The following is a 24,702-nucleotide window of genomic DNA, read 5'->3' on the forward strand; positions in this document are numbered from 1 at the left end:
CCCTTGACACGAACTATTCCACTCCCAAGCACGATTCTTCTTCAATAAATCTGTGAGAGGAGCAGCAATATCCGAGTATCCAAGGATAAATCTCCGGTAATAATTAGCCAGGCCAAGGAAGGACCTTAATTCGGGCACCTTCGTTGGAACCTCCCAATCCCGGATTGCCTCAACCTTGTTGCTATCCATTTGAATCTGCCCTTGGCTAATCGTATGGCCCAAGAACTGTACCTTTGGCTGTGCAAAAGTGCACTTCTCCCTCTTGACGCATAGCTCGTTTTCCCTTAGCACATCAAACACGATTTGGAGGTGTCTAACGTGCTCTTCCATTGAGCTACTATAGACAACAATGTCGTCCAAGTATATGACCACGAATTAATCCAAGTATGGCTGGAAGATCTTGTTCATTAGTGTGCAAAACGTGGCTGGTGCGTTGGTCAGTCCAAAAGGCATGACCAGCCACTCGTAGGACCCATAACGAGTCACACAAGTCGTCTTGGCTTCATTTCCTTCGGCTATGCGAACTTGATAATAGCCCTTTCTCAAATCCATCTTCGTGAACACTTTGGCTTGCCCCAGTCGATCAAACAAATCAGCTATCAAAGGAATGGGGTATTTATTTTTCACCGTGACTTTGTTGAGGGCACGGTAATCAATACACAACCGTAACGTCCCTTCCTTCTTCTTTTGAAATAAGACCGGAGCTCCAAAGGGTGCCTTAGAGGGTCGGATATGGCCAGATTCCAGCAGCTCCTTGAGTTGTTTTCTAAGTTCCTCAAGCTCCGGAGGCAACATCCGATACGGGGCCATAGCTAGTGGCTTTGCCCCGGGTACCAGCTCGATCTCGTGATCAACTTCCCTTCGCGGAGGTAACCGTTTGGGCAGCTCCTCCGGCATTACATCTTTGTTCTCTTTAAGAACACGTTGGACAGATGAGGGCACTAATTCAGCTTCTTGGCAGCCACCGATCTCCATCAATGTCGCAAGAAAGGTTGGTTCCCCTTTCTTGAAACCTTTAACAAGCTACATCGCCGACAAACGGGTGCCACTTTGAGCGACACGAATAAGTGGAACAATGCAAGAACCACCCTCATCGCAAATGGCTAGCTGGTTGAGACGTAGCGAAATAAACGCGTTAATCTCATAGCAAAAATTCAGCCCCAATACGATATCAAAGACATCCATCGGAACAACCGAAAAATCCGTTTCTCCCTTCCAACCTCCCAAGGTGAGACTCACCCGAGGAGCGAGGCCATTGACATTGGTAGGGAGACAATTGACAGTCTTTAGCATGGAATCACTAGTCACGAAAGCAAGGCCAAGTTCTTTAGCCTTTTCTTCCGTAACAAAGTTATGCGTTGCTCCGGTGTCCACCATAATGCGGACTGCTCGGCCATTCACCTCTCCATCAACAAATAATGATTCTCGAGCTCTCACGCTATACTTCTTTGCGGCAAGAGCAGCAAGCGTCATGTGGTTGAACAAAGCCATGTGGTTGAACAAACCAACGGCATGTCCCTTTCCTTTCTCCGAGTTGGCAGCTTGTGCTCCTTGCTCCCCGAAACTTCCGGCTTGCGCACTAGCTTGATCCTTCCATGTTGCTGCCATCATTGATCCCAGCTTACTCAACGAAGGACAAGATCTCGCAAAGTGAGATGTATCCCAGCAAAGGTAGCAGCCGCTATCGCGGTTAGCTACACCCTTCTTCTTCTCCTCGTAGTTCTTGCGGAATGACGATGGCTGGTTGCGCTCGCCCTTGAACTCACGATTTTTGTTGGGAATGAACTTGTCTTTGCCTTTGTCCCGACGATCTCCTTTGGCAGCAACAAGCTTGTTCCGACTATCCTTTGCCTTGGCATAATCGGCATGAAAATCAGTCAAGGATTCCGCCACTTTGATGGCCTCATCCACGGTCTTGATGTTGCGCCTCCTCAACTCTTGCTTGGCCCAGTTTTGGAGGCCATCAAGAAAAAAGAACAACAAATCTTCGCTGTTGAAACTCGTCACGAGAAGTGAGAGTTTCATAAACTCCCTCACGTAGTTATGAATGGAAGAAGTTTGTTTAAGTTCCCTCAACTTCCGTCGAGCTTCATCTACAACGTTTTGAGGGTAAAACTGCTCCTTCAACTCATCCTTAAACTGATCCCAATCAGCTATGGTGCAAAGACCCCTCTCCATGTCTACTTTCTTCCTACGCCACCACAACATTGCGACGTCACTGAAGTACATGGTCGCAATTCGGATCCTTGCTGCCCCGTCAACAATCTTGACGTGCTCAAAGTATGACTCCAATTGCCATATGAAATTTTCTACGTCTTGAGCGTTCCTCTCACCCTTAAACACGTTGGGTTTAGGAGCCTCAATACGAGCATCATGGTAAGCTACGGAACCATGATTCCCACCAACACGGGTTGCTTCCAGTTGTTGCTTCAAATCAGCAACTTCCTCCTGCAAAGCGGACTGCCCCAGCATCACCTCGGACAGTTTTGACCCAAACTCCTCGTGTAGCGTTGATAAGGCTTCCGTGAGCTTGAGTTCCAAGCTGGTCAGCCCCTCTTTGTGCTCGGACAAGTCAGCTTTGACTTTGTCCAGCCCTTCAAAAGCAGCAGCCTCAAGGGTACCCACGTTGGACTCAAGGGTCTTGAAGCGATGGCCCAAAACCGCTAAGCCAGCCTCCGTGCTAACGATTCTCTCATCGAGAGAACCGGATGCTGAACCTTCGCCATCTTCCACGTTAGTGACAGCCTCACTAACTGGAAGTTGGGCCTCATCCTTGTTTCTACTCTTGTCACGTTTTTGGGTCTTGGTTTTGCCCAAGTTGTCTCCGCCGTGAACCTCCTCGTCGCCGTCGTATGCCATGTTCAAAGTCTGCTTTGATACCACTTTATCACGGGCCTAATTCTAGCCACGTGCGGACAGTTTAACACTCACGATATTGATGCTAAACTCAGTCCTAAATTCGTCCCCAAGAACCTTTGAACACTCACACAAACTCGCAAGGGAAATAGTAAGGAAGACACTCGATTTTGGAAGGCCCGAAGAGCCAATTTTCAGATTATATTGCTTGAGTAAAAACAAGTATGTGATCTGCCCAAGAGGGCCTTACAAGGTATATATAATGCCCCTTAGTCAAGGGATACAATAAATGCTTAGTCAACATTACTACATTTGGACATGCAAACCATGAACTAGTGGAAAGGCCCTTGTCTAGTATGTTGTTTTTATTGTGCAGTTTCTGCCCAGCTGGTCAAGGCTCCAAAGCCCCATAAATGTTGACCCAAGCTTGTATTTTGACCTCCCAAAGATGCCCCCACGTTGGCCTTGTCACGAGACGTTGTGGCAGCCCCGTCGGGCTCCGAAATGTACCCGAAACGCTCGGAATTGTGCCCAAAACGGGATGAATTTAATGGGTAGTGACGCAGGGCGTCACAGAAGGGGTACATTTGGCCCTATAATATAACCAGAGGTAAATTTGACTAATAAATGAAAATAAAGGGGTATTTTTGACCCTTTCCCCTACGTTTAGTATTCAACAGCTCAAACAATTTCTCTTACAACACCAAGCTCAACCTATCTTCAGCACCTTGATTTACAGAAATATTACACAATCTACAGCTTTAAATATACTTTTGACTCACTACAGAAAAACTAACTCTTAGTGTGGATCTAGCCTGGCCAGAATTTACTTCCTAAACTCAACTTACTCAGGTGAAATTAACGAAAAATTGTTCAGAATGGAAAAGCAACCATACTACATTTACATGGTTTGCATACCCGAAGTTGCTGCTCTTCTCCAAACTTCTATGATATTTACTTCTTTTTCTACAAGAGCTCCTGAAACACAGGATACATCTCGGGACATACAAAGAAACATGAGTGTTTTGGCCCAACCGCCTGCTTCAAGGGAGTTAGCAAACTGGTTTCAATTCTCAGCAACTTCACACAGAAAAAGTGAAATATACATATGCAGAATAAAGCTTCTTCTCTAATTGCATCCGCATGTGAGTTGCCACACGATAGAATAGTCATCGTTGTCAGTGATTGGTTCGCAGTCCGGGAGTATCCATGACTAATTTTCCGTACCTAGTGGTTGTTAGCCATCATTCCTGCAAATAAATGGATATCAGTATATGTATTCACTCAAAAAACTCAAATATACAAGCACCCAATCAAATACAAAGCTAAGGACCCAGAAGAAGCAAATTTTTAATTCAATGTAGCAGCACTTTGATTCCAGAACTTCGATGTTGCTTCATCAATATTTTCTCTCTCTCTCTCTCTCTCTCTCTCACTCAGGTTGGCTTCACCTTATATAAGTAGCCTGTTTTTCCCATCATGCATTTCCGAAGGAGTTGAAAGCTATTTTATAATTAAATCCACAAAGGAATGGGGTCCTAAGCAGATGTTTGCGTAGTATAAAGATCTACAATCAATCTTCATGATGCAGAGAAGCTTCAAGAAGGAAGAAAGATTTAATACAATACAAGTAATGTTGGAGATGCATAGAGACAAGTGACAAGGAGGCAGGTAGTTTACCACAAAAGGAAGGTGGGGGTGTTTTGGATGAGCTGCTAAATCATCCAGCACCAACAATGGGAGTCAGCTGTCAAACATCTGACTGGCCAAAGCTCCGTGCTCCACTACCAACAGAGGAATCCGTTAGTTATCCAAATAGCTTAGGCCCTTTATCCCGGAAACGAGGTAACTAAACCATCAGACTTGGCTTCAAAAGATGCTGCTGCATGGCTAACAATGTCCCAATCAGCCTGACTCAAAGAAGCGTGCCACTGCTGAATAAAGCTGCCCTTCTTCAAAAGGTTTTGATACATAATCATCCATCCCACACTTTAAGCACTCTTCACTTGTTGCTTGAATTACATCTGCTGTCATTGCTAATATTGGGGTGTGCCACTGTGCCACTTTAGCAGACATGCTGGGAAGTAACTCACCAGAATCGACTTTTTCATTGTACTTGTTTTCTAGATTGCGTATCTGTCGTGTCGCTTCAAACCTGCAAACGGAGATTGAAACCATCAGAGATATGCTTATCTAAGTGATCAAATATCTATAGATCCGCAGATTTTTCCTTCCCCTCTTTTTAAAATGTGGGAAGGTGGTGTTTGGCAAAGGGTAAGTCCTCCTTTTGTTTTGGCGGGGTGGAAGGGGGTGGGGGGTGGGGGCAGCACGGGAGTCCATTGTATGATCAGACGTTTTCCAGGAAATCCGATAGATAAAAAGCAAATGGAAACATAGTTATAAATTAACCAAATCAAACCATTCAACCCACGGAAACTAGAGCAAGTCCATTCAAGTACCAGCTTATCTATCTCAGCATACAAGGACTCAATAAATCTCTAGTGCACTTCACACGCAATGTTGGCGTCACCAAAGTAGCCTAATCAATTTTAGGCTAACATAAGGAGCGAGGACCCCCCAACACCCATGTTCAGCTACACTCTCACCATCTGCATAACTTTGCTAGAAGGAAAAATTAGAGACAGAGTAAGTTACTGACCCATCCATTTCAGGCATTTGGAAGTCCATAAAACAAGCATCAAACTTGTGCGGTGGATTAAGATGTTTCAAAGCAGCCTTTCCACTGTCTACACAGGTCACTATCGCCCCATACTTCTTTAGAGCACCTTCTGCCACTCTCCTGTTTACAACATTATCGTCTACCACCAATATATGCTTTCCTGTCAGCAGGCTTCCAAGAGTTGAAGGTTTTCCTCGGGTCACTTGCTTCTTATGCCTGTAGCCAATGGCTTCTTGAAAGCATGTTATCAACCCACTTAACCGCACGGGCTTTGCTAAAACGTGGTCCACCATTCCAGCTGATTTGAGATCATCTCTCTCCAAAGAGCTCATACATAAGAGACAGATTTTTGGAGGCTTTCCCAAAGCAGAAGTTGAGCCATTTGGTCTGAGCTCTTTCAACATATTACTTAGTGTAAGAGAAGTTTCTTTATCCCAACTATCCTCGTCAACAAAAACCACAGCTAAATGTTCCAATGCACTGCAATATAAGCAAAAACTCAGCTAAATGAATCAATAATGCCAATAAAATTAAAAAACTGCAGCACTTGAAGATCCACACCACTCATTCAGTCAGTTTTGTTACAGACCAAAAACAAATAAATGAAAATGCTCCCTTTCAATGATTTAAACTTTTAGATGCAGGCAGTTCATACAATTCAAATGTTTCCGAGTATGCAGAATTCCTAGGTTCGAGTCTAACCTTCACCCATCAGCAAAATCCTTCTACATGATTGGCCCAAGCCCGCATGAGGGTTTTATGCAGATTTGAAATAACTAAATAAATGCAGCGACTCTCTGATACCTTAAGCTTTTAGTCTATACAACAACAACAACAACAACAAACCCAGTATATTCCCACATAGTGGGGTCTGGGGAGGGTAGAGAGTACGCAGTCCATACCACTACCTCAAAAGAGGTAGAGAGCTAAGCTTTTAGTCTATACAAAATAAAAAATACTCTCTCCATCTTATATTAGTTGATCATCTTATTAAAAATACATATTTCAAATCATTTATCCATTTACTAAATCAAGATAAACTTAATTAATTTTTTTATTTTACCCCTACAATTAATACTCTTTGAAAGTGTAAAAATAAGTTTGTAAAGTTCAAAGAAAGTATCTTAAGGAGTAAATTAGTAAAACTATCCTTCACTCCTATCCTCTGCCTAGTTTGCCAGGTAATGCCAATTCCTTGATGCCTAACTTTCCAGAAAATGTAATCGGAGATAAAGAACTCAAGATGGGTTTAAGAAAGCGATGATGTTGTAATACAGTAAAGACCATTTACCAGTGGTCTTCAAAGGTAGAAAGTTTCTCACAGCATATTAACTGAAATGCATATATGGAATTTAGAAAGACATGTTAAGTCGAACTTCTACTTCCTATCTACATGTGCATCTGATACTCCAGATCACTATCAACTTTGCCTCAAGAAAAGAAATATTAGCATGACATTACCCAGTATTAGAGTAACTAGAGAGATATGAACATGCTGAACGCATTGTGGAATTTATGTTGACGCATATTCCCAGTCTCTGCAAATGATATCTTGTGACCTCTGCCCGAATGCTTTTATCATCAATCACCAATGCCCTTAACCCACGAAATTCTGAAACAACTGGATCATACTGTTCCTCTAAAGAACCTTCTTCTCCTCTTGCAAAGACTGCAGTGAATGAAAATGTACTCCCTATGCCAGGTTCACTGAAAAAGCCTATTTTTCCACCCATGAGGTCCACCAAACGTTTGCTAATGCTCAATCCTATCCCTGTTCCACCATATGTTCGAGATGTTGAACTGTCAGCCTGCATAAAAGGTGTGAAAATGCGGCTCTGTGCGTCAAAAGGAATTCCCACGCCAGTGTCTTCTATGGTCACTAACAACTTGATCTTTCCCACTTCTTCCTCCATGCTGCTTAGCCTTTCAAACTTTTGCCAACTTTGCCATCTGTCGACTACAGGAAACCCACTTAAGGTATTCCAAGATGTATTTGATCTTTCTTGAACAAAGGTTAAGCTTTGTTTCAAGACTTTATCTTTCACATCACGAGGGTTCTTCACTTCATCAGCTAAATGTACTGTGACAAATATGTGCCCTTTGACATCTGTGAACTGCAATATGAGCAAAAAAGATCTTAGTGAAGTAAAAGTAATAAAAGCACACACTCATCAAAATAAAGTAATAAAACAAGCATTGCTCTCGTCAAGAATAAACAACTATGATCACATCTCAAAATAAGATTTTTTCCCCTCCTAAATTCATTTTCCTTCACATCTTGTAGGTCCCTCAGTTTGACACTGGCATGCAATGTCATATCTGTTTAGTTAGATAGGTCAGAAACAAGATGTAAGAAAGGGGTTATTTGATAAAGCTGCAATCAGAAGACTGAAGTGACTTTTATATAAGATTTTGAACTTTAAATTCAGAAAATGTCACTAACTTTCACTGGTTAAATTTTCATATCTCCTAAACATAAATGTAAAAGATGATGCTTTTTGAATGGTTTAGTACATCCATTTTTTTTTAAATCTTTTACATGTATGAAAAAATCAGTATAAGTATGCTAAGTTATTTTTAAAATATTTCTTAAATACATCTATATAATTGTCCAAAAATGTTAAAGTATGCTAAGTTATTTTTAAAATATTTCTTAAATACATCTATATAATTGTCCAAAAATGTTATTAAATGATAATTTCAAAATGGTGGCTTTAACTTTCGAGTTTATAGATTATTTGAGAAATGTTAATTGGCATTTGATGGGTGGACATTTTCAGATTCAGCGATATTAAATGTAAATGTGGTAATGATGTACATTGTGATATTTATTGACCTACTAGGTTAGGTAATATCGTGGGCCTAGTAGGTTGCGGTTAGCTAATCTCATGTATAAATACATTGTATTGGTAACAACAAGGCGGGGAAAATTCTCCCAAATTATTGTGTTCCTTGTTGTGCTTCGGTTCTTCTGAATTTAGTATGGTATTGGAGCCACAACAGCAAGGACACAAAGAAACCCTAGACGACACAAGAATGGCTGGAGACAATGGAAAGGGACTACTGTCGAAATCACAAGAATCAGAGGAGGACTATCTCTTCGTATGATCTTACATCGAACGACAACCCGGGAATTGTGATAACACGAGTCCTATTGTGAGATAGGTTCATGAGGACGACCTGGAAGCAAGGAGAAGTTTTGTTTTGTTGATGGAACGATTAAAAAATCGAATGATGAGTCCTCGTATTTGGATGCGCAACACCATTGAACCTATGTTTCGCTCCATCATATCACATAGAGAGGAGGCTGGGAGTTGTGGGCAAGTATCTGGGAACATTTTGCTGACAATGGCCCCCAAATGCAAAATTTGAAGGCAAAACTAGCAGAATGCAAACCAAAGAGTATGACCATAGTTGATTACTATGGAAAATTGACTAAGTTATGGAAGAATTGGCGAATTATGAGCAGATCCCGACCTGCATGTGCAATCTCAGAGCAATACTAGAGACAGAGAGAGAAGACGAAAAGGTACATCCTTTTCTCATAGGTTTGGATGAGACTACGTATGGAACAGAGAGGTCTAACCTACTAGCACAGGACCCGTTGCCATCTTTGAACAAATTCTATTCAAAGATAGTACAGGAAGATCAGATGAAAGGAGTAGCATGTAGAACAGATGATCAGGGTGAAACCATGGCCTTCGCAGTGCAAGGAGGATATTCGTACCAGGAGCAAGGTGAAGGGAGAAATAAGAATGTGGTGTGTTTACAGTGTAAGAAATCCAGACATGATGCTGGAATATGTAATTAGTTCATCAATCATAGGGACTGATGGGAGAACAATCCACAGTATAAAGGGAAGACAAGCGGCCGAGGCAGAAATCAACCACAGCAACAAAGAGGTGGTCCGGGAGTTGGCCAAGGAAGAAGCAATTACCGGGTCAATGTCGTAATGACCAATGACGGAAGTGCATCAGACCTAATTCCGACGAACGTAAGCCGGACAGGACCCCTGGAACTGAGCCCAGAGGATTAGCAGACCCTGATTGACGTTGAAGTCTCAAAGATCGAATACAAAGGACAAGATGGATGGTAAGCCTGCAAATTTATCCTGGATCATTAACTTCGAGGCCACCAATCATGTAACAAGTAATCTGGAAGGATTGTGCGGCCAATGGGTCATTATAAAATGTCTAGTTAGACTTCCTTATGGAAGCAACTAGGTGGCTACCAAAGAAAGTTCCATTAGTATGAATGATTCAACATGGTTGAAGAATGTTCTTTATGTTCCGGACTTGACATGCAATTTAATTTGGGTGTCGCAATTACTTGATCATTTAGATTGAAATATCACATTTAATAATACTATGTGCTATATGGGACCCCCAAAGAAGCAATTACCGGGTCAATGTCGTAATGACCAAAGACAGAAGTGCATCAGACCTAGTTCCGACGAACGTAAACCGGACAGGACCCCTGGAACTGAGCCCCGAGGATTAGCAGACCCTGATTGACATTGAAGTCTCAAAGATCGAATACAAAGGACAAGATGGATGGTAAGCCTGAAAATTTATCCTGGATCATTAGCTTCGAGGCCACCAATCATGTAACAAGTAATCTGGAAGGATTGTGCAGCCAATGGGTCATTATAAAATGTCCAGTTAGACTTCCTTATGGAAGTAACTAGGTGGCTACCTAAGAAAGTTCCATTAGTATGAATGATTCAACATGGTTGAAGAATGTTCTTTATGTTCCGGACTTGACATGCAATTTAATTTTGGTGTCGCAATTACTTGATCATTCAGATTGAAATATCACATTTAATAATACTATGTGCTATATGGGACCCCCCACAAGGAAACTGATAGGAGCGGATGAACGTCGAGATGGACTTTCCTCTTTTCGGAACATGCTGTGCGCATATGGGTTACGAAGGCGGAAGTTGTGGATTGGTTCAATTGTTGGCACAAGCGACTAGGACCCCCTCCAATACAAGTGACAAAATTAATTTATGCTTTAGGTCTAAAAAGAAATAGCGATAGATTGGAAAGAGATTGTGATGTTTGTCAAAGGGCAAAACAAACCAGAAATACATTTCCTTTGAGTGATAATATCGCTACTGAGATTTTTTAATTCATTCATTGTGATGTATATGGGGGCATTATAGGACTCCTCCTTGTGGTGCTTCATATTTTTTTACTATTGTGGATGACCGTTCCTGAGCATGGTGAATTATTTTATTGATTGATAAGACTGAAGCGTCTCAAACTTCGGGGAAAAAAATTGCATTAGTTGACTGGCAGTTTTCTAAACAAGTGAAGATAGTTCGAAGAGATGATGGAACTGAATTCACATGTGTGAAGAATTATTATTTTGAGCATGGAATTCTTCTTCAAACGTCTTGCACAGGAACTCCTCAACATCCTGGAGGGATCAAAAGAAAACATAGTCAAATCCTCAATGTGGCATGGGCATTGAGGTTTCATGGTTACCTTCTAATATAGTTCGCGTTTTGACCGCAGGGCAGCTGATTAATTAGGCACCGTGCTCCGTGTCGAATGGAAAAGCCCCCTATGAAATTTTATGTGAAAAGCTACTGCGATACGAGCATTTGAGAGGACTGGGATCATTGTTCTATGCATACAAAATGGGGAGAACGCTAGACAAGTTTGAGAGTCAGAGTCGTCAGTGTGTTTTTGCAGGGTATCCCTTTTGAAGAAGAGGTTACAGTTGTTTGACGAGATGTAGAATTCTACGAGACCAAGTTCCCATTTGCCTTGGGATTTTTCGGACTGATTGAAAATAGGGAGCCCCCGAAAGATGGAGATTTCGTGACAAGGAGGGGCTTGAATGCCGATTGTGGAAAGCCGAAGGAGTTAGGACAAATGGATCTGGGGCAGAAGCCGGAATGGATGAAGTCCGGACAGAATCATGTCCTGAAGAACAACATGTGGAATAATTTTGGACAAAATCCTGAACAGAGAAATATCCCACTGAAGAAATCCGAATCAATTCCCAGACAGAAGATCAGATGGGTCATAGAAAATGTAAGCAGCAGGAATTAGTTAGGTTGTGCAATTATGTCACTGGAACGGTCCGAAAATGAAGTCCATATGATCATACATGTGCTCCACAACAGCCTTTAGGTGCACTTTTATCCTTTAGCCCACTATGTGACTTGAAATAATTTTTCTTTGTGACACAGCAATTTTCTTGCAGCTATTATCACAGGAAATGAGCCGAAAAGTTTCTCAGAAGTCATGAATGACAAATGGTGGAGGATAGCAACGCAACAAGAGATTCAAGCATTGGATGATAATGAAAATATGGGCAATAGAGACATTTGTCTCGGGATGATAAAGCACTTGTACTTTTACAAGATGAAGTACCACTTGAATGATACTGTCGGACCATATGAGGCATGGTTGGTTATCTTAGACAAACATTAGATCGATAGAGTTGATTACAGCTAGACTTTTGCTCTAGTTGCTAAGATTGAGATTGTTCAGACATTTTTGGCTATTGCTGAAGCAAGAAAGTGGTAATTGCATCAGATGAATGTGCATAATGCCTTCTTACATGGAGATCTCAAGGAGGAAGTGTATATGAAATTGCCACCAGGGTTTCAAATTGCTAGTCCGGGGAAGGTGTGCTAGCTCCGGAAATGTTTGTACGGACTGAAACAAGCACCGTAGTGTTGTTTTGCGAAACTGTCAACTCCTTTGATGAGGTATGGCTTTGAACAATCATACTGGAATTATTCTCTTTTCACGATACAGCGGGGTAAGGTGCAGATCAATGTTTTTGTTAATGTGGACGACTTTATTATTTCCAGGAATGAGCACAGCTCCATTGGACAGTTTAAAGACTATCTGCACTGGTGTTTAAGGAAGGATTTGGGCACTTTGAAGAATTTTTGGGAGTTGAAATTGCCAGGGATCCCACTGGGATATTTTTCTGTCAATGAAAATATGCCATGGACATAACTGCTGGGAGCCAAGCCATTTAGCATTCCCTTGGAGCAGAATCATCAGTTGGCACTGGCTGGTGGCTCAGACCTTAAAGATCCAGAGCGATATTGTCAACTGGTTGGTCGACCTATATCTCTAATTCACCCTGCTAGAGTTGTCATATTGAGCACATGTGTTGTCTATGAGAAATATTGGAGAAAAATATTATTGAATTATTGTTTCTACATTATTACACCGAGACCCTATTTATAGACACTACATTGAAATCCTTTTTTCAAGTAGGACACTACATTAAATCCTTTTTCCAATTAGGATTCTATATACTATTCCTATTTCTACTCCAGTTCTAACACTTCCTCTCAAGCTGGTGCATACAGGTCAATATGTATTGAGCTTGTTATAAATGTATTAATACAAGGACCAGTGAGGGACTTGGTGAAGATATCTGCAAGAAAACTGGTAAGGACTGGTCGGGACGTCTGGGCGATCTCAGTTGAAAAGGAACAAATTGAAAGTCGATTTGTTGTTGGAAAATTGCCGAAAATTGGTATAAAATATATGGGTCATCCCGAAATCAAGAGATGAGTAGATCTTGAACAAGAAAGCCAACGAAAACCTAGTTGGAACATGATCACGCGCCGGATTATTAGATTTGACGGCTGAAAAGTGGTCACAATCTAAGAAAAAATTAGATGGGTAGGTTCGGAAAGATGGCACAACCCTAATGAAAAAGAGAAATTATATGGGTAGGGTCGGAATGATGGCAGTTACAGCTTATGGAAGACATGACCATTGAAAGGAAGGTGCGAAGGACGCGGATTAGGGTAGAGGGCTAGTAGGTCGGAGCACGTTCGTAATAGTAGGGAGGAGTACTCTGTTTGTTTGTATCTGTGCCTATAGTGTCTTGTAGCCTCTTGTTCATGGTGTTTTGGTGATGTCTATGATTTCGTATAGCAAGTTTATAATATTACTTTGTGGGTGTCTTGTTTTCTTTATTATCTAGCGGTGTGCCACCCCTTGTTGCTTGCTTTTATGTTTTTTGTTTGTTATATTTGTTATCTGTTCTAAGCGGGGGTCTATCGAGAACAACCTCTCTACTTCATCTAAGGTAGTGGCATGGACTACGTACACTTTACCCTCCCCAGACCCCACTTTGTGGGAATACATTGGGTATGTTGGCACCACCCTGTTGGAGAAGAGAAATTATACGGGTAGGGTCGGAATGACGGCGGGACCCTACTAAAAAAGAGAAATTATATAAAGATTGTAACCTCCAGTTGTACGGATAGTGTGACTCAGAGACTGGGCAGGATGCCTACTGACCCATCATTCTCTTACTGGGTGGTGTGTTGCATTCGAGAATCCACCCATGTCTTGGGTGGCCAAAAGCAACTCATGCCTTGCTCTTCAGCGGAGGCAGAACACCATCAATGGCGTTGATCATCTGTTAATTGACATGGCTAAAAGGCATCTTGAATAGTTTGGAAGTGGACTATGAGTATCCAGTTAATATCTACTGTGACAGTCAAGCAGCATTATATATTGCCCGGAATCCCTTTTCCATGAACGAACCAAACATATTGAAGTGGATTGCTATTATGTTCGGAATGAGTTGCAATCCGGTAGTGTATATCCGAGCTATGTTCTGAAACAGAAACAGTTAGCTGATATCTTTATGAAGGCGTTGGGCAAGTCACAGTATGAGCACTTCTTTAAGTAGGGCATTAGGATTCTTATACTCCAACTTGAGGGGGTAGTAAGTGCAGACATGGTAATTATGTATATTGTGATAATGATAGGCCTAATAGGTTAGGGTTAGTATTGTGGACCTAGTAGGTTAGGGCTAGCTAATCTCTAATGAGAAGGCAGAAAAAACTCTCCCAAATTTTTGATAATGAATTGATAGAAAATTCTCCCAAACTATTGCATTCCTTATGGTTCTTCGGTTCTTCTGAATTTAGCAAGCAATGACTAACAGATGATCTTCCTTAAAATTTGCATTTTAAGTAGTACAGAATGAATAAACAGATCTTCTGCTTCCTTCATTGAACAAGTATGATTTCTAATCATTTAAAACATTCAATTTTAGGTACTGAAAATTGATGCATTATCAAACAGCCCCTACTCTTTCTTGTAGAGCCAACATCAGAGAAAGTTAACCGACCTTAATTGAGTTTCCAACTAGATTCGTAATTATCTGCCGGAACCGTCCTGGATCTCCGATAACAACTTCTGGGACTAAATCAGATACATAAACAGCCAACTGTTTCCACAAAAATAACACAAAATACAAGGTATCATGAACTAGCTAGAGGAATGACAGTAAGAAAAGAGACACACAGAGAGAGAACACTAAGAGAAGGGAGGGAAAAATACGTAGTTATGATGCTGACTTTTAAGAAAAAGAGTATGATAAATGTACCTCAATCCCTTTTTCATGAGATTTTCCTGAGAAGAGTGATGAAACATTATCAAGCTCAGCACGGAGATCAAAAGGAACAGCCTCCAGCTCAAGCCTTCCCGATTCAATCTTAGCTTGATCCAGCACCTCATTAATCAATGATATCAGATCTTTCCCACTATTATGAGCAGTTTGTGCATAATCCAGTTGCATTGGGTCAAGGTTGGTGTCCATGAGCATTTGAAGCATGCCTGTACATGTTGAATAAATTATTATCAATATATGACTACATATGTAATTAGAATCTCCCTTTTCCATATTTTCTTCCCTCCCAGTCTCCCTTTCTGTTAATCAAGTGCAAAGTTGTAAAATTACTGCATGTTAATTACCTAACACACCATTCATCGGAGTCCTGATTTCATGAGAAACCGTTGCAAGAAACTGTAAAATGAAGGAAGTGAGTAGAAAAGAAAGGGTCTTCAGAAGATGAACAAAAGAAGTGGATCTATTTTAAGAGGATTGAAAGTTACTTCAGAACCATGTTATCATGAAATGACGGAACTCAATGAAATGAAATGACACCTAGAGGGTAAAACATAATCTGATTAATAGGTGGATCAAACCTGAGATTTTGCTATATCTGCAACCTCAGCACGATGTTTGAGCACAATCATGTCCTGATACTGACCCTCAACTACAGCAATTCTGTCGATGGCAGCATCGAAGATATGACCAATAAGCAGAGTGATAACAAGGCCTCCGACAGATAGAGTTATTGCTGTCCAGGGTGGAGAAGGTTTCTGCTTGAACCTGTGATAAAGTAAAGATAATTTTAAACTGGAAAAATATTCATGGCATTAAATTTTACATCGTGGACACTACAATTATTTGACCTGCAATGCATCTCATGGTTCCTCGCTGGATCCCCAAAATCAAGGTGGCTGACATACGGTAATTCTGTGTCGTTCTCATCCATGCCATACATTTTAATTGGAGAAAACTTGTTAGTTGTGTCATAAACATTTACCACAATAGTTTGCTTGCTCGCAAGCTGATACAGAAGCTTTTCGACCAATGATGGAACATCGTAAGAAGCACCAATGTACCTTTACAAGTAAAAGCAAAAATGCACACAATAAGAAATTAGGGATAAAAGACTTGAACCAACATCTAGAGCTGTACTAGTAAAATCTCAATTTTATATCATGCAACTTACCCAATAGTAGCATTGATGCGGTCCGCTGGGGTAGCATAAGGAGGGAGATTAGTATTATAGACAGCAAATGTAAGAACAACACCCAGGTGATTGGATTTCAATAGTTTAAAGGGTGACGTCAAAACCCCCTTGCCAGAGGCCCTTGCTCGCAAAATGTTCTCACGGTCCTCCTATAAACAACCACAAAAATAACACCAGTCTCAAGAAATAGCAAGGTAAACTTAAGCACTTAAGGAAGTTCCCTACAACTTGCAAGTCGAGAATATAGGTTTTTACACACAGTTAGACCAGAAGACACGGGAATATTTATACACGTGAAACACCATAAGAAGACAAAGGCAACATGTTCCAACAGAGACATAGATTTAGGTAAATTGTCAAACGGACCATCATAGATAACAAAACACTTACACCCTTGATCAAAGACACACGGGTTTGTTCGAAACCATCATTATAAATTTTACCGTTTCCTAGGGATGGGAATGGTCTGGACTAGGTAGGAAAGACATTGCCAGTGGTGGTGGAGGGCAAGGATCTGTTTTTTAACTTTTGGCGTCACTATTTTGCTTCCTTTAACATCAACATCATTTAAAACTGCAAAAAAGGGAAGCCCGGTTCACAAAGCATCTCAAGTTAGCAGGTCCGGGAAGGGCAAAAGGATAATAAATCTTAGCAGAAAGGGACATCGCAGGATAGGGTGCGATTGGTAGAAATCTTTCACCATCCCCAACTCGTCTTCACCCGTTGTCATCCATATTTATTAAGCCTCAATGCAGAATAATCTATCTAAGCCAGTTTTCTAATGGATTATGATATTCAGTAAATTAGTAAAAGAGGAAAAAGAATTTATAATCGGGAATGCACACCTTTCCAGACATCATATCAATCGAGACGATATGAGAAACCGTTTGTTGTGAAAATATGACAGGTGCATATTCATCTTGATCAGGAGCAGGATCCAAGTTTGCAGGGATATAATCCTGCGCTAAAGTTTGGTCCTCTGATTCCATTTTCTTGATAGTCCACCCATGTAGCTTCTCAAACTCTTCTCTCTCTGCATGTAGAACCCTTAAAGCATAGGCAACACCACTTGTAAGTGGCCTCTCAAAAGCTGTTCTCTCAGTATATTCTTCAAAAGTTTTCTGTAGAGCACAAGAAAACACATCATAGTTACATTCAAAGTCCAAAGACAAACTTGTACACTCTTCCGAACTCCCACTTTATCATGCTTTAACCTTTCTTTCGTTTTTTTCCTTCATTTTTTGGCTGGAGAGGGTGGTATAGAAACATTGTCTAAATAAGTTTCTGTTGTTTAATTCCATTTATGAAAAATGCAAGTTGCAGTTCTTAGTGTTACTAGTCCAGTTCAATCATTTAGCACGAGTTGTTGAATCAGATACATAGCATACCACATTGCTAGAAAGAAAGCATATGGCCTGCTCACACCAAAAGGAAGGGGGGATGGGTAAAGAACAAAGGAAAAAAAAGAAACTGCTATCTGACTTATACATGGACAAAGTGAAGTCACCGAACTACGGAACATACAAACAAAATATGAAAAACATATCGAATGAGTCAAATTAATGAAAGCTATAGTTGTACCTGGTCTATTGCAGAAGGTTGCTTTCCATGGTGAAATGTGGAAACAAGAATAGCCAATGCATGCACATGGTTCATGCTTACGTTGAACTGGTCCTGCAACATGCGCGCTCGTTCGTCACACATGCTTGTCAGTGTTTCTTCCCTCCTCAATGCAATGTCTGCACTCAGGTACAAATACAACCAGATGGATAGGATCACCCCACTAAAGACAAAGATAACAAGAGCCTTTTTCCTCCACTTCCCACCAGTTCGAGAGGAAAACCGAGCTTGCTGCTGCTGCTGTAGTGGATGTTGAGACGGTGGTTGCTGCTGAATGAAGCTGTGCTGTTGATTTACCCCATATTTTGCACATGACTCAAGTATCTTCCAGCTGACCACAATCCCGAGAAGGACCCACCAGCATAGTTTTGTGAGACAGAAGGCAATACCATCAAAGTAATCTGGGTTATGATTCCCAATTTCTCTTATTTGTGATGCTTCCTGATAAAAATGAACCACACAAAAACGGTGTGAGAAATCTAGATAATCACAGGGTTTACCGATTCCTTCAAGCACAGCTTGAGGATAATTTTCTGATTATTTCAGACCACATGTTAACTTCGCAATTATTTACATGAAGAGGACAATTGATACATCAGACCAAAAGTATTTTGGATCTTCCTGCCGTATGCGCGTTGGTAGTTGTTAGAGTGCACGTGGACATGCAAATGTGTGTACTAAAGCCACTATCCGGATAATTACAATCAGCTCAAAGGCAAGTCGGCCTTCAAATGATACAATTACTTCCTGGCCATAAAGTTCAATGTACAGGGAAGTAAGAATATACAGAGCCCGGATTGAGTAAACTACTAATTTGTGCAAAGACTTCATGAATACAACTAACTAAAATCATAATGGAATTTTCCTCAGTTGCAAGGAAAAGATAGTAAAGATCAGTTTCTAACCATTCATAAGGGCTCACCTTTTCAAAGAACTGAGGATCTGTTGAGACTAGTGAAGATATACGATGCAAAACAAATGGTAACGACTCGTCATCTAGTGAAATCTCACTATTTGCCAGTGCCTCCTCATCTGGAACTGGGCACTGGCCTTTTGCTTCAATATTGTCTACAACCATCTCATATAGCTCTTTGTGTTTCAGACTCTCCGAACCTAGCACCTTGAGAAGGCAAGTAATGGTAGTACTCATCGGCATTTCACGCCCATGATCTTTTGAACATTTCAAGGATGAAATCTACACAGTTGAGATAACTGAGGTCAGTTACTACAAACAGAGATATCTGATCTTTAAGCATAAGAGAGGGAACGGTATGAAAGATGACTTCTTTTTCTTTTCCCTTTGACAACAATTTTCTTTTTGATAATTCAGAAATCAAAATTTAGCAAAGCCTCTAAGGTAGTAACAAAGAAAAGGAACAGTAAAAGTGACATTCAAGTACTCCCAACACTTCAAGCCACACTTAACATGTCATCCCGGAACTTCAGGTTACATTTATAAAGCTGACATCCAAAGTAGAATGCAATAGCATGTTTCCTATAGCAAAACTCTCTTCACTAATTATTTGCCCATCTATTTTCTACTCACTCGTCTCTTCTCTCTTTCTCACAACCAAGCCAGATACATTTGTTTCGTACATGATGGTAAATTTACAAGAGCTAGGTGAGTGCATAAGAGTTCCAAATTTACTCAACAAACTAGCCAACTTTATTTATAACTAGAGGAGTTTCTCAAAGATAATGCCTTCTGAAGGTGTTTGAAATATTTGATTTTCTCTATAGCACTAATACGGTGGGGGTAACAGATGGCTAGAGGGATATTTATTTTGAATTTTAATTTCTGGTGACATTTTCTTACATGTTGGAATAAGCAAATTATATGTGTCTCCAGATGGCAATGCAACAGTTGTGACAAATTTTGGTAGGCCATTAGAGATATGTTATTACGGAAGACCTAATTTTGGTTTTCCACCTTTTAAGGAAATTGTAAGTCCAAACTGTTTTTCCATTGGCAAAAATGGGAATATAACCAGAAGCGCCACACCATTACACACTAGCACTGTAGGCAGAGAAAATTCCAGCTGCATACTGATTTATGGAAGAAACTACATAAAAGAAGATTTCTTCAATGACTGGAAGGCCTATAATTGGAGTTAATCTTTTACCACGTATCAAATACATCCAACCAATTTCACCTTGCCTATCTAATCTACAGGGTGCTGACCGAGAATAAGTGAAATTTCAATGAAGAAAAGTGAGAGCATCTACTTAACTCCACGAAAACAGTAACAAACAACAGGCGAGAAGACGGAACAAAGCAACAGGCAAGAAGAAGGAACAAACTGCTGGAAGTGAAATACTGGATTCCACATCAACGATTATGATGGGAGAAACTAGGAACTCTTCTCCCTTTTGAAACCTGCTCCTTCCGAATATGAACAGGTTGCAAATCAAGTATGAGTTTGCTTAGAAAGCCAATAAAGTTCCACTTAGATGAAAGGTTTCAATTTGTGCAACCGTGATTTCAAGAAAGGTTCTCAGCAGTTTCGATCAAACACAGAAAGTCTGTAACTGAACCCCATAAATCTAATTCTTTTAAATGTAATTGAATTAGCTGTAACTAGCCTCTCATTAAATCTGCAATCTTCTAAATTTTCCTTACCTTAGCATAAAATTTTACAATTTGTGACAGAATAAAATATCAGCATAGCAGCAACTATTTAAACTACTAAAGAAAGGACATCAAAAACATTCAAAGTAACTGTAGTATACCTGATCTTTTTCAAAGAATAAGGTAGCTAAAGCTTGAATTTGTTCCTTGCTGACATTGAAACGTTCAAGAAGAAAATAAGATTTATCTTCATTTGGTTCTGAAACCTCCTGCTTCCGACTATAAACAACGCCATTTAAGCTAATGACCAACCAAAAAAATCCAATTCCAAAGAAAATGAGCCATAAAAACAAAAGCTTCCTTTGCCATCTCCACCCACAATTTGGTCCAGGCAAAGATTCTCTAGCCTTCTTCAACCTAAAACTTGAAGAAAAGCTCCCATTCATGCCCAACAATTTGCAATTTAAGGACATCTTTAATAGAATCCACCTACATATCTTCAGAAAATGCCTTGAAAACTTAAGAGCAAACCCACCCAGAACAGAAAAGCTCATTAAAAGTCAATAATTGACCTGAATTTCAGTCAATTCTCAAGCAAACGAATCTCATAATTCCAACAAAAAGTTGAAACTGATTACTTCCAAGATTCTGCTGTAAATCCTCCACTACAAACTCCTAATCAAACCCTTCACTGGAAACCCCAAGAAGAGGCACAGCAGCAAATTCTTGAGCAAAAAAGCCTCTTTAACTTCTTGCTATTTTCTTGCTCCTTGTGGCTAAAGATTGAATTTTGCTCACTCAAGAAGCAACAAAATCCCAGTTTTACTTGTTATAGAGAGAACAAAGGGGATTCACAATCATGCCAAGACAACAAGTGGTTAAAAAAAAAAAAAGGCAGACCCCAGATGTTACTTTAGCAAGTTGTAATGGAATCACTGAATGGAACAGAAAAAAGAAGTAGTTTCTTTTTCCTATATACAGTTTCCCTCTGTATTCTTTCTATATGAAGATCCTATCTCATAATTCCAACAGAAACTTGAACTTGATTATTTTCAAGATTCTGCTGTAAAACCCACCTCGACAAACTCCTAAGCAAACCCTTCAGTGGAATGGGTGGAAAAGCAAATTCTTCAACAAAAAAGACTCCAATTACTCACTGCAACCATGTAACTATAGCTGGTCCCCCAAAAATTTTAACTATCTTTCTTGGTCCTGATGGCTAAAGATTGAATCTTGAGAATAAAATCCCAAGTTACTTGTTATAAAGAACACAGAGAAAGCACAATCATGCCAAGACAACAAGCGGTTACTTAAGGAAACTGTAGTGGAATCACTGAATGGAACAGAAAAAAGAAGTTTGTTTCTTTTACTATTATCAAGCTTCTCTTACTCGTGTTTCACCCACCAAACCAGTAGTACAAACTAGAGCAAGAAAACAGCAAAGAAAGCAAGAAGGAAGTATCAAGATGAAAACTTTATGTAACAAAATGTGAATGGATGAGTGAAAATGAGGTGAATCCCAGTTGGTTTTTCACTGGAAAAACAACTGGAATGAATGATCAGAATGTGGGGATAAAAAGAAGTTCCTTTCTTTTCCTTTTTCTGAAACAAAAAACACACCCACCCCCTACCCTTCCCCTCTCTCTCTCTCTTTAGCATATGCTGTTGAGGCTGGGGTACATCATTATCTCATCATCCAAGTGGGGAAGGTTAGAGGAAAAAAAACATAAAACATACACAACTAAAATAATTCTAAATCATTTGCAATAAATTTGATCATAAAATTAAACATTTCTTAGATGTTAGTTAGCTTGCACTTTCATAATATCCAAAATTTGCTACTCCTACATTTCTTGTCTATATATACTTCCACCATCTTCATCCTTATTAACTTGACATTCTTAAATATATAAATTTTATTTATCATTTAATAATAAAAATAATATTAAAAAAATATAATAATATTCTCTTAATTTTATAAAAGAAATACTTAAATTAAAATAAATATTTTTAAAAACAAGATCAACTATTTGAAAGAAACGGAGTAGTAATTTCTTTGCTTAAAAAAATGTTTAACTGGACATAAGATTTTAAAAATATATTTTTTTAAAGAATTATCATGTTTTATGTTTATTCTTAAAACCAATAAATTTTTACATATAACATTGAACTATTTTATAGGTTTTTTAATCAAATAAGTGAATCTAATATAATTACAATATTGAAATATCATTAAATATTGACCTAAATAAGATAATGTATCATTCTATTTTTAGACGAGCTAAAAAATCTGTGTAATACTTTCTCTACTTTATTTACTTGATTCAGAAGAAATATTTATTAGAAATTTATTTTTTATTAAATTAAACTATTTAATTATATATTAACAATTTTAATTTGATGAATAATTATTTATGGAGTAGTAATTTAAGGATATGATAGTATTAAGAGAAAATAATAAAAAAATTAATTTTATAAATTTAACAAGTAAACTGAAGCAATTATTTTTAATAGAAATCAAGTAAAAGGAAATTGTAGAAATAATGTAAAAAAAGAATTACTGTAAATACATGGCTAGGAGCCTAGGACAATAGATATAGAGTAGTAGAAGAAAAAAAAGTATGGCTATGGGAAGAGCCAGCCAGTTGTATTTGTTCAGTTCACATGGAGAAAAGAACAAATTTATAAAATAGAAAAAAAAAATATTTCCTTGCTTTGACGCCTTTTTTTAATTTAATTATTTAAAGTGAAAATAACAACAACAAATTCAGTATATTTTCATAAAATGGAGGTCTGAAGAGGGTAGAGTGTATGCAATTTATATTATTAGGCTGTTTTCGATAGATCCCGACTCAAGATTAAAGATAGTATACAAAAGCAAGGAACATGATAAAATAACATAGGTACGACATCACAAAAAATTATACATTGTCAAACAAAGAAAATCAAAGTTCACCTAATTATCTTAAAGTGAATATTATTTTAATATAATTAAAAATAATTTAACTTTAAACTTACATTTTTATTCTTAATAAAATAATTTCACAACAATATAAATTTTCAAAATTATTTTAAACTATAAATTTTAGTAATTTTATTTTTAAAAAAATTACATTGTAAAGCTAAAAAATGACGCATTTTAGAGACGGGAAGAGTAGGGAAAATGAAGGCGGCATCTATCCTTTCGGTATATAATACGGATGCTAACTAGAAAGATCGGCGATTAATCGGCGAAGAAAAGAAAGAAAAAGTAAGGCTAGGTGCTAAATTGCGCCATCTACTTGAGAGATGCTTATCCTACACTTTATTCTTGGAAGATAATTGATGATGTGGGCATCCCATTAGTTTGTTGTGTAAAGTGGAGCTGGCTAATGCACCTCATCTTTCCCACCCCACCTTTCCCTAATACCCCCATTGTGTTTATTAAATAATTAAAAGGGAATAATATTAAAATTAAAAGGGAATAATATTAAACTAATCACTTAATATTAAAAGGTATGATTAGTTTGACCATCATTATATAGTTTCTTCTGACTTTAAACAACTATTGTGTGCTTAATAAATACATAGGTGAGTTCTCAATTTGAATGAGTCAATAGTTCTGGTTTTGTTTATTAAAACTTGGTAGTTGAAAAATGTGTTTAAATTATTATAGATTTCCATTAAAGAAACATTGGAATATGAAGAAAGAATTTGATATTAAAAAATATGAAAAAAGAGGGAAATATGATGTAAGAAACTTATCTAGCTAAAATACTCCTTTGGACAATTACAAAGTGAAAGTGACAATGAAATTAGAACAATCAAAAAAAAATATTTAAAGCTGTGGCAGAATAATTAATAAAATGGTTGCAAATATTGGAGATTATTCTTAAGAAAATTATTACAAATGACAAAATTTATCAAAATTCTGATAAATTTAATATCCTCGAAAATTAAGGATGGCTCTAAAAAATAAGGCCTCTAAAGTTACTTATATTTTATAAAAATATAATTATTAAGGGAAAAGGACACTCTATGGCACTTTTTCAAATAAATAGCCCAAGTTTGAAAACTTTTCAAAAAGTGGTCAGTCGAATATACTATTTTCGCTTTATAGCCATTTTCTAATTTTGGTCATTTTGACCTACGTTATCCATATACAATCCATATATAATACTGATACAGTCTATATACAATACTAATACAGTATTCAACTTGGGCAATTTGGCCCTTTTAAAAATATTTTAATTTTTTTTTTGCTATAAATTTTTTAACTGATCAAATATTATATTTTTTTTCATCTATAGAAATAATAATTAAATTATATAAAAATGATATAGTTGTTAAATAGAATATGTATCTATATAAGATATATGTATAGAAATT

General features: G+C 38.6%; 1 protein-coding gene across 1 annotated transcript; it reads right to left on the minus strand.

Annotated features, from left to right (window-relative positions):
* Positions 1-3,484: 3,484 nt before the first annotated feature.
* On the minus strand, positions 3,485-22,206 carry LOC107878124 (histidine kinase 2). Its single transcript, XM_047415231.1, has 14 exons — positions 20,496-22,206; positions 18,688-18,960; positions 17,727-18,206; positions 16,991-17,266; positions 16,125-16,294; positions 15,802-16,014; positions 15,532-15,718; positions 15,298-15,349; positions 14,930-15,159; positions 14,672-14,770; positions 6,998-7,650; positions 5,516-6,016; positions 4,537-5,011; positions 3,485-4,106 (listed from the first exon to the last, which is right to left on the minus strand). Exons 1-13 carry the CDS (start codon positions 20,886-20,888, stop codon positions 4,762-4,764), a joined length of 3,777 nt encoding a protein of 1,258 aa, XP_047271187.1. The 5' UTR covers positions 20,889-22,206; the 3' UTR covers positions 3,485-4,106; positions 4,537-4,761.
* Between the last annotated feature and the right edge of the window lie 2,496 nt (positions 22,207-24,702).

The sequence above is a fragment of the Capsicum annuum genome, chromosome 7 (assembly GCF_002878395.1).
Source record: "Capsicum annuum cultivar UCD-10X-F1 chromosome 7, UCD10Xv1.1, whole genome shotgun sequence".
Lineage (NCBI taxonomy): Eukaryota > Viridiplantae > Streptophyta > Magnoliopsida > Solanales > Solanaceae > Capsicum > Capsicum annuum.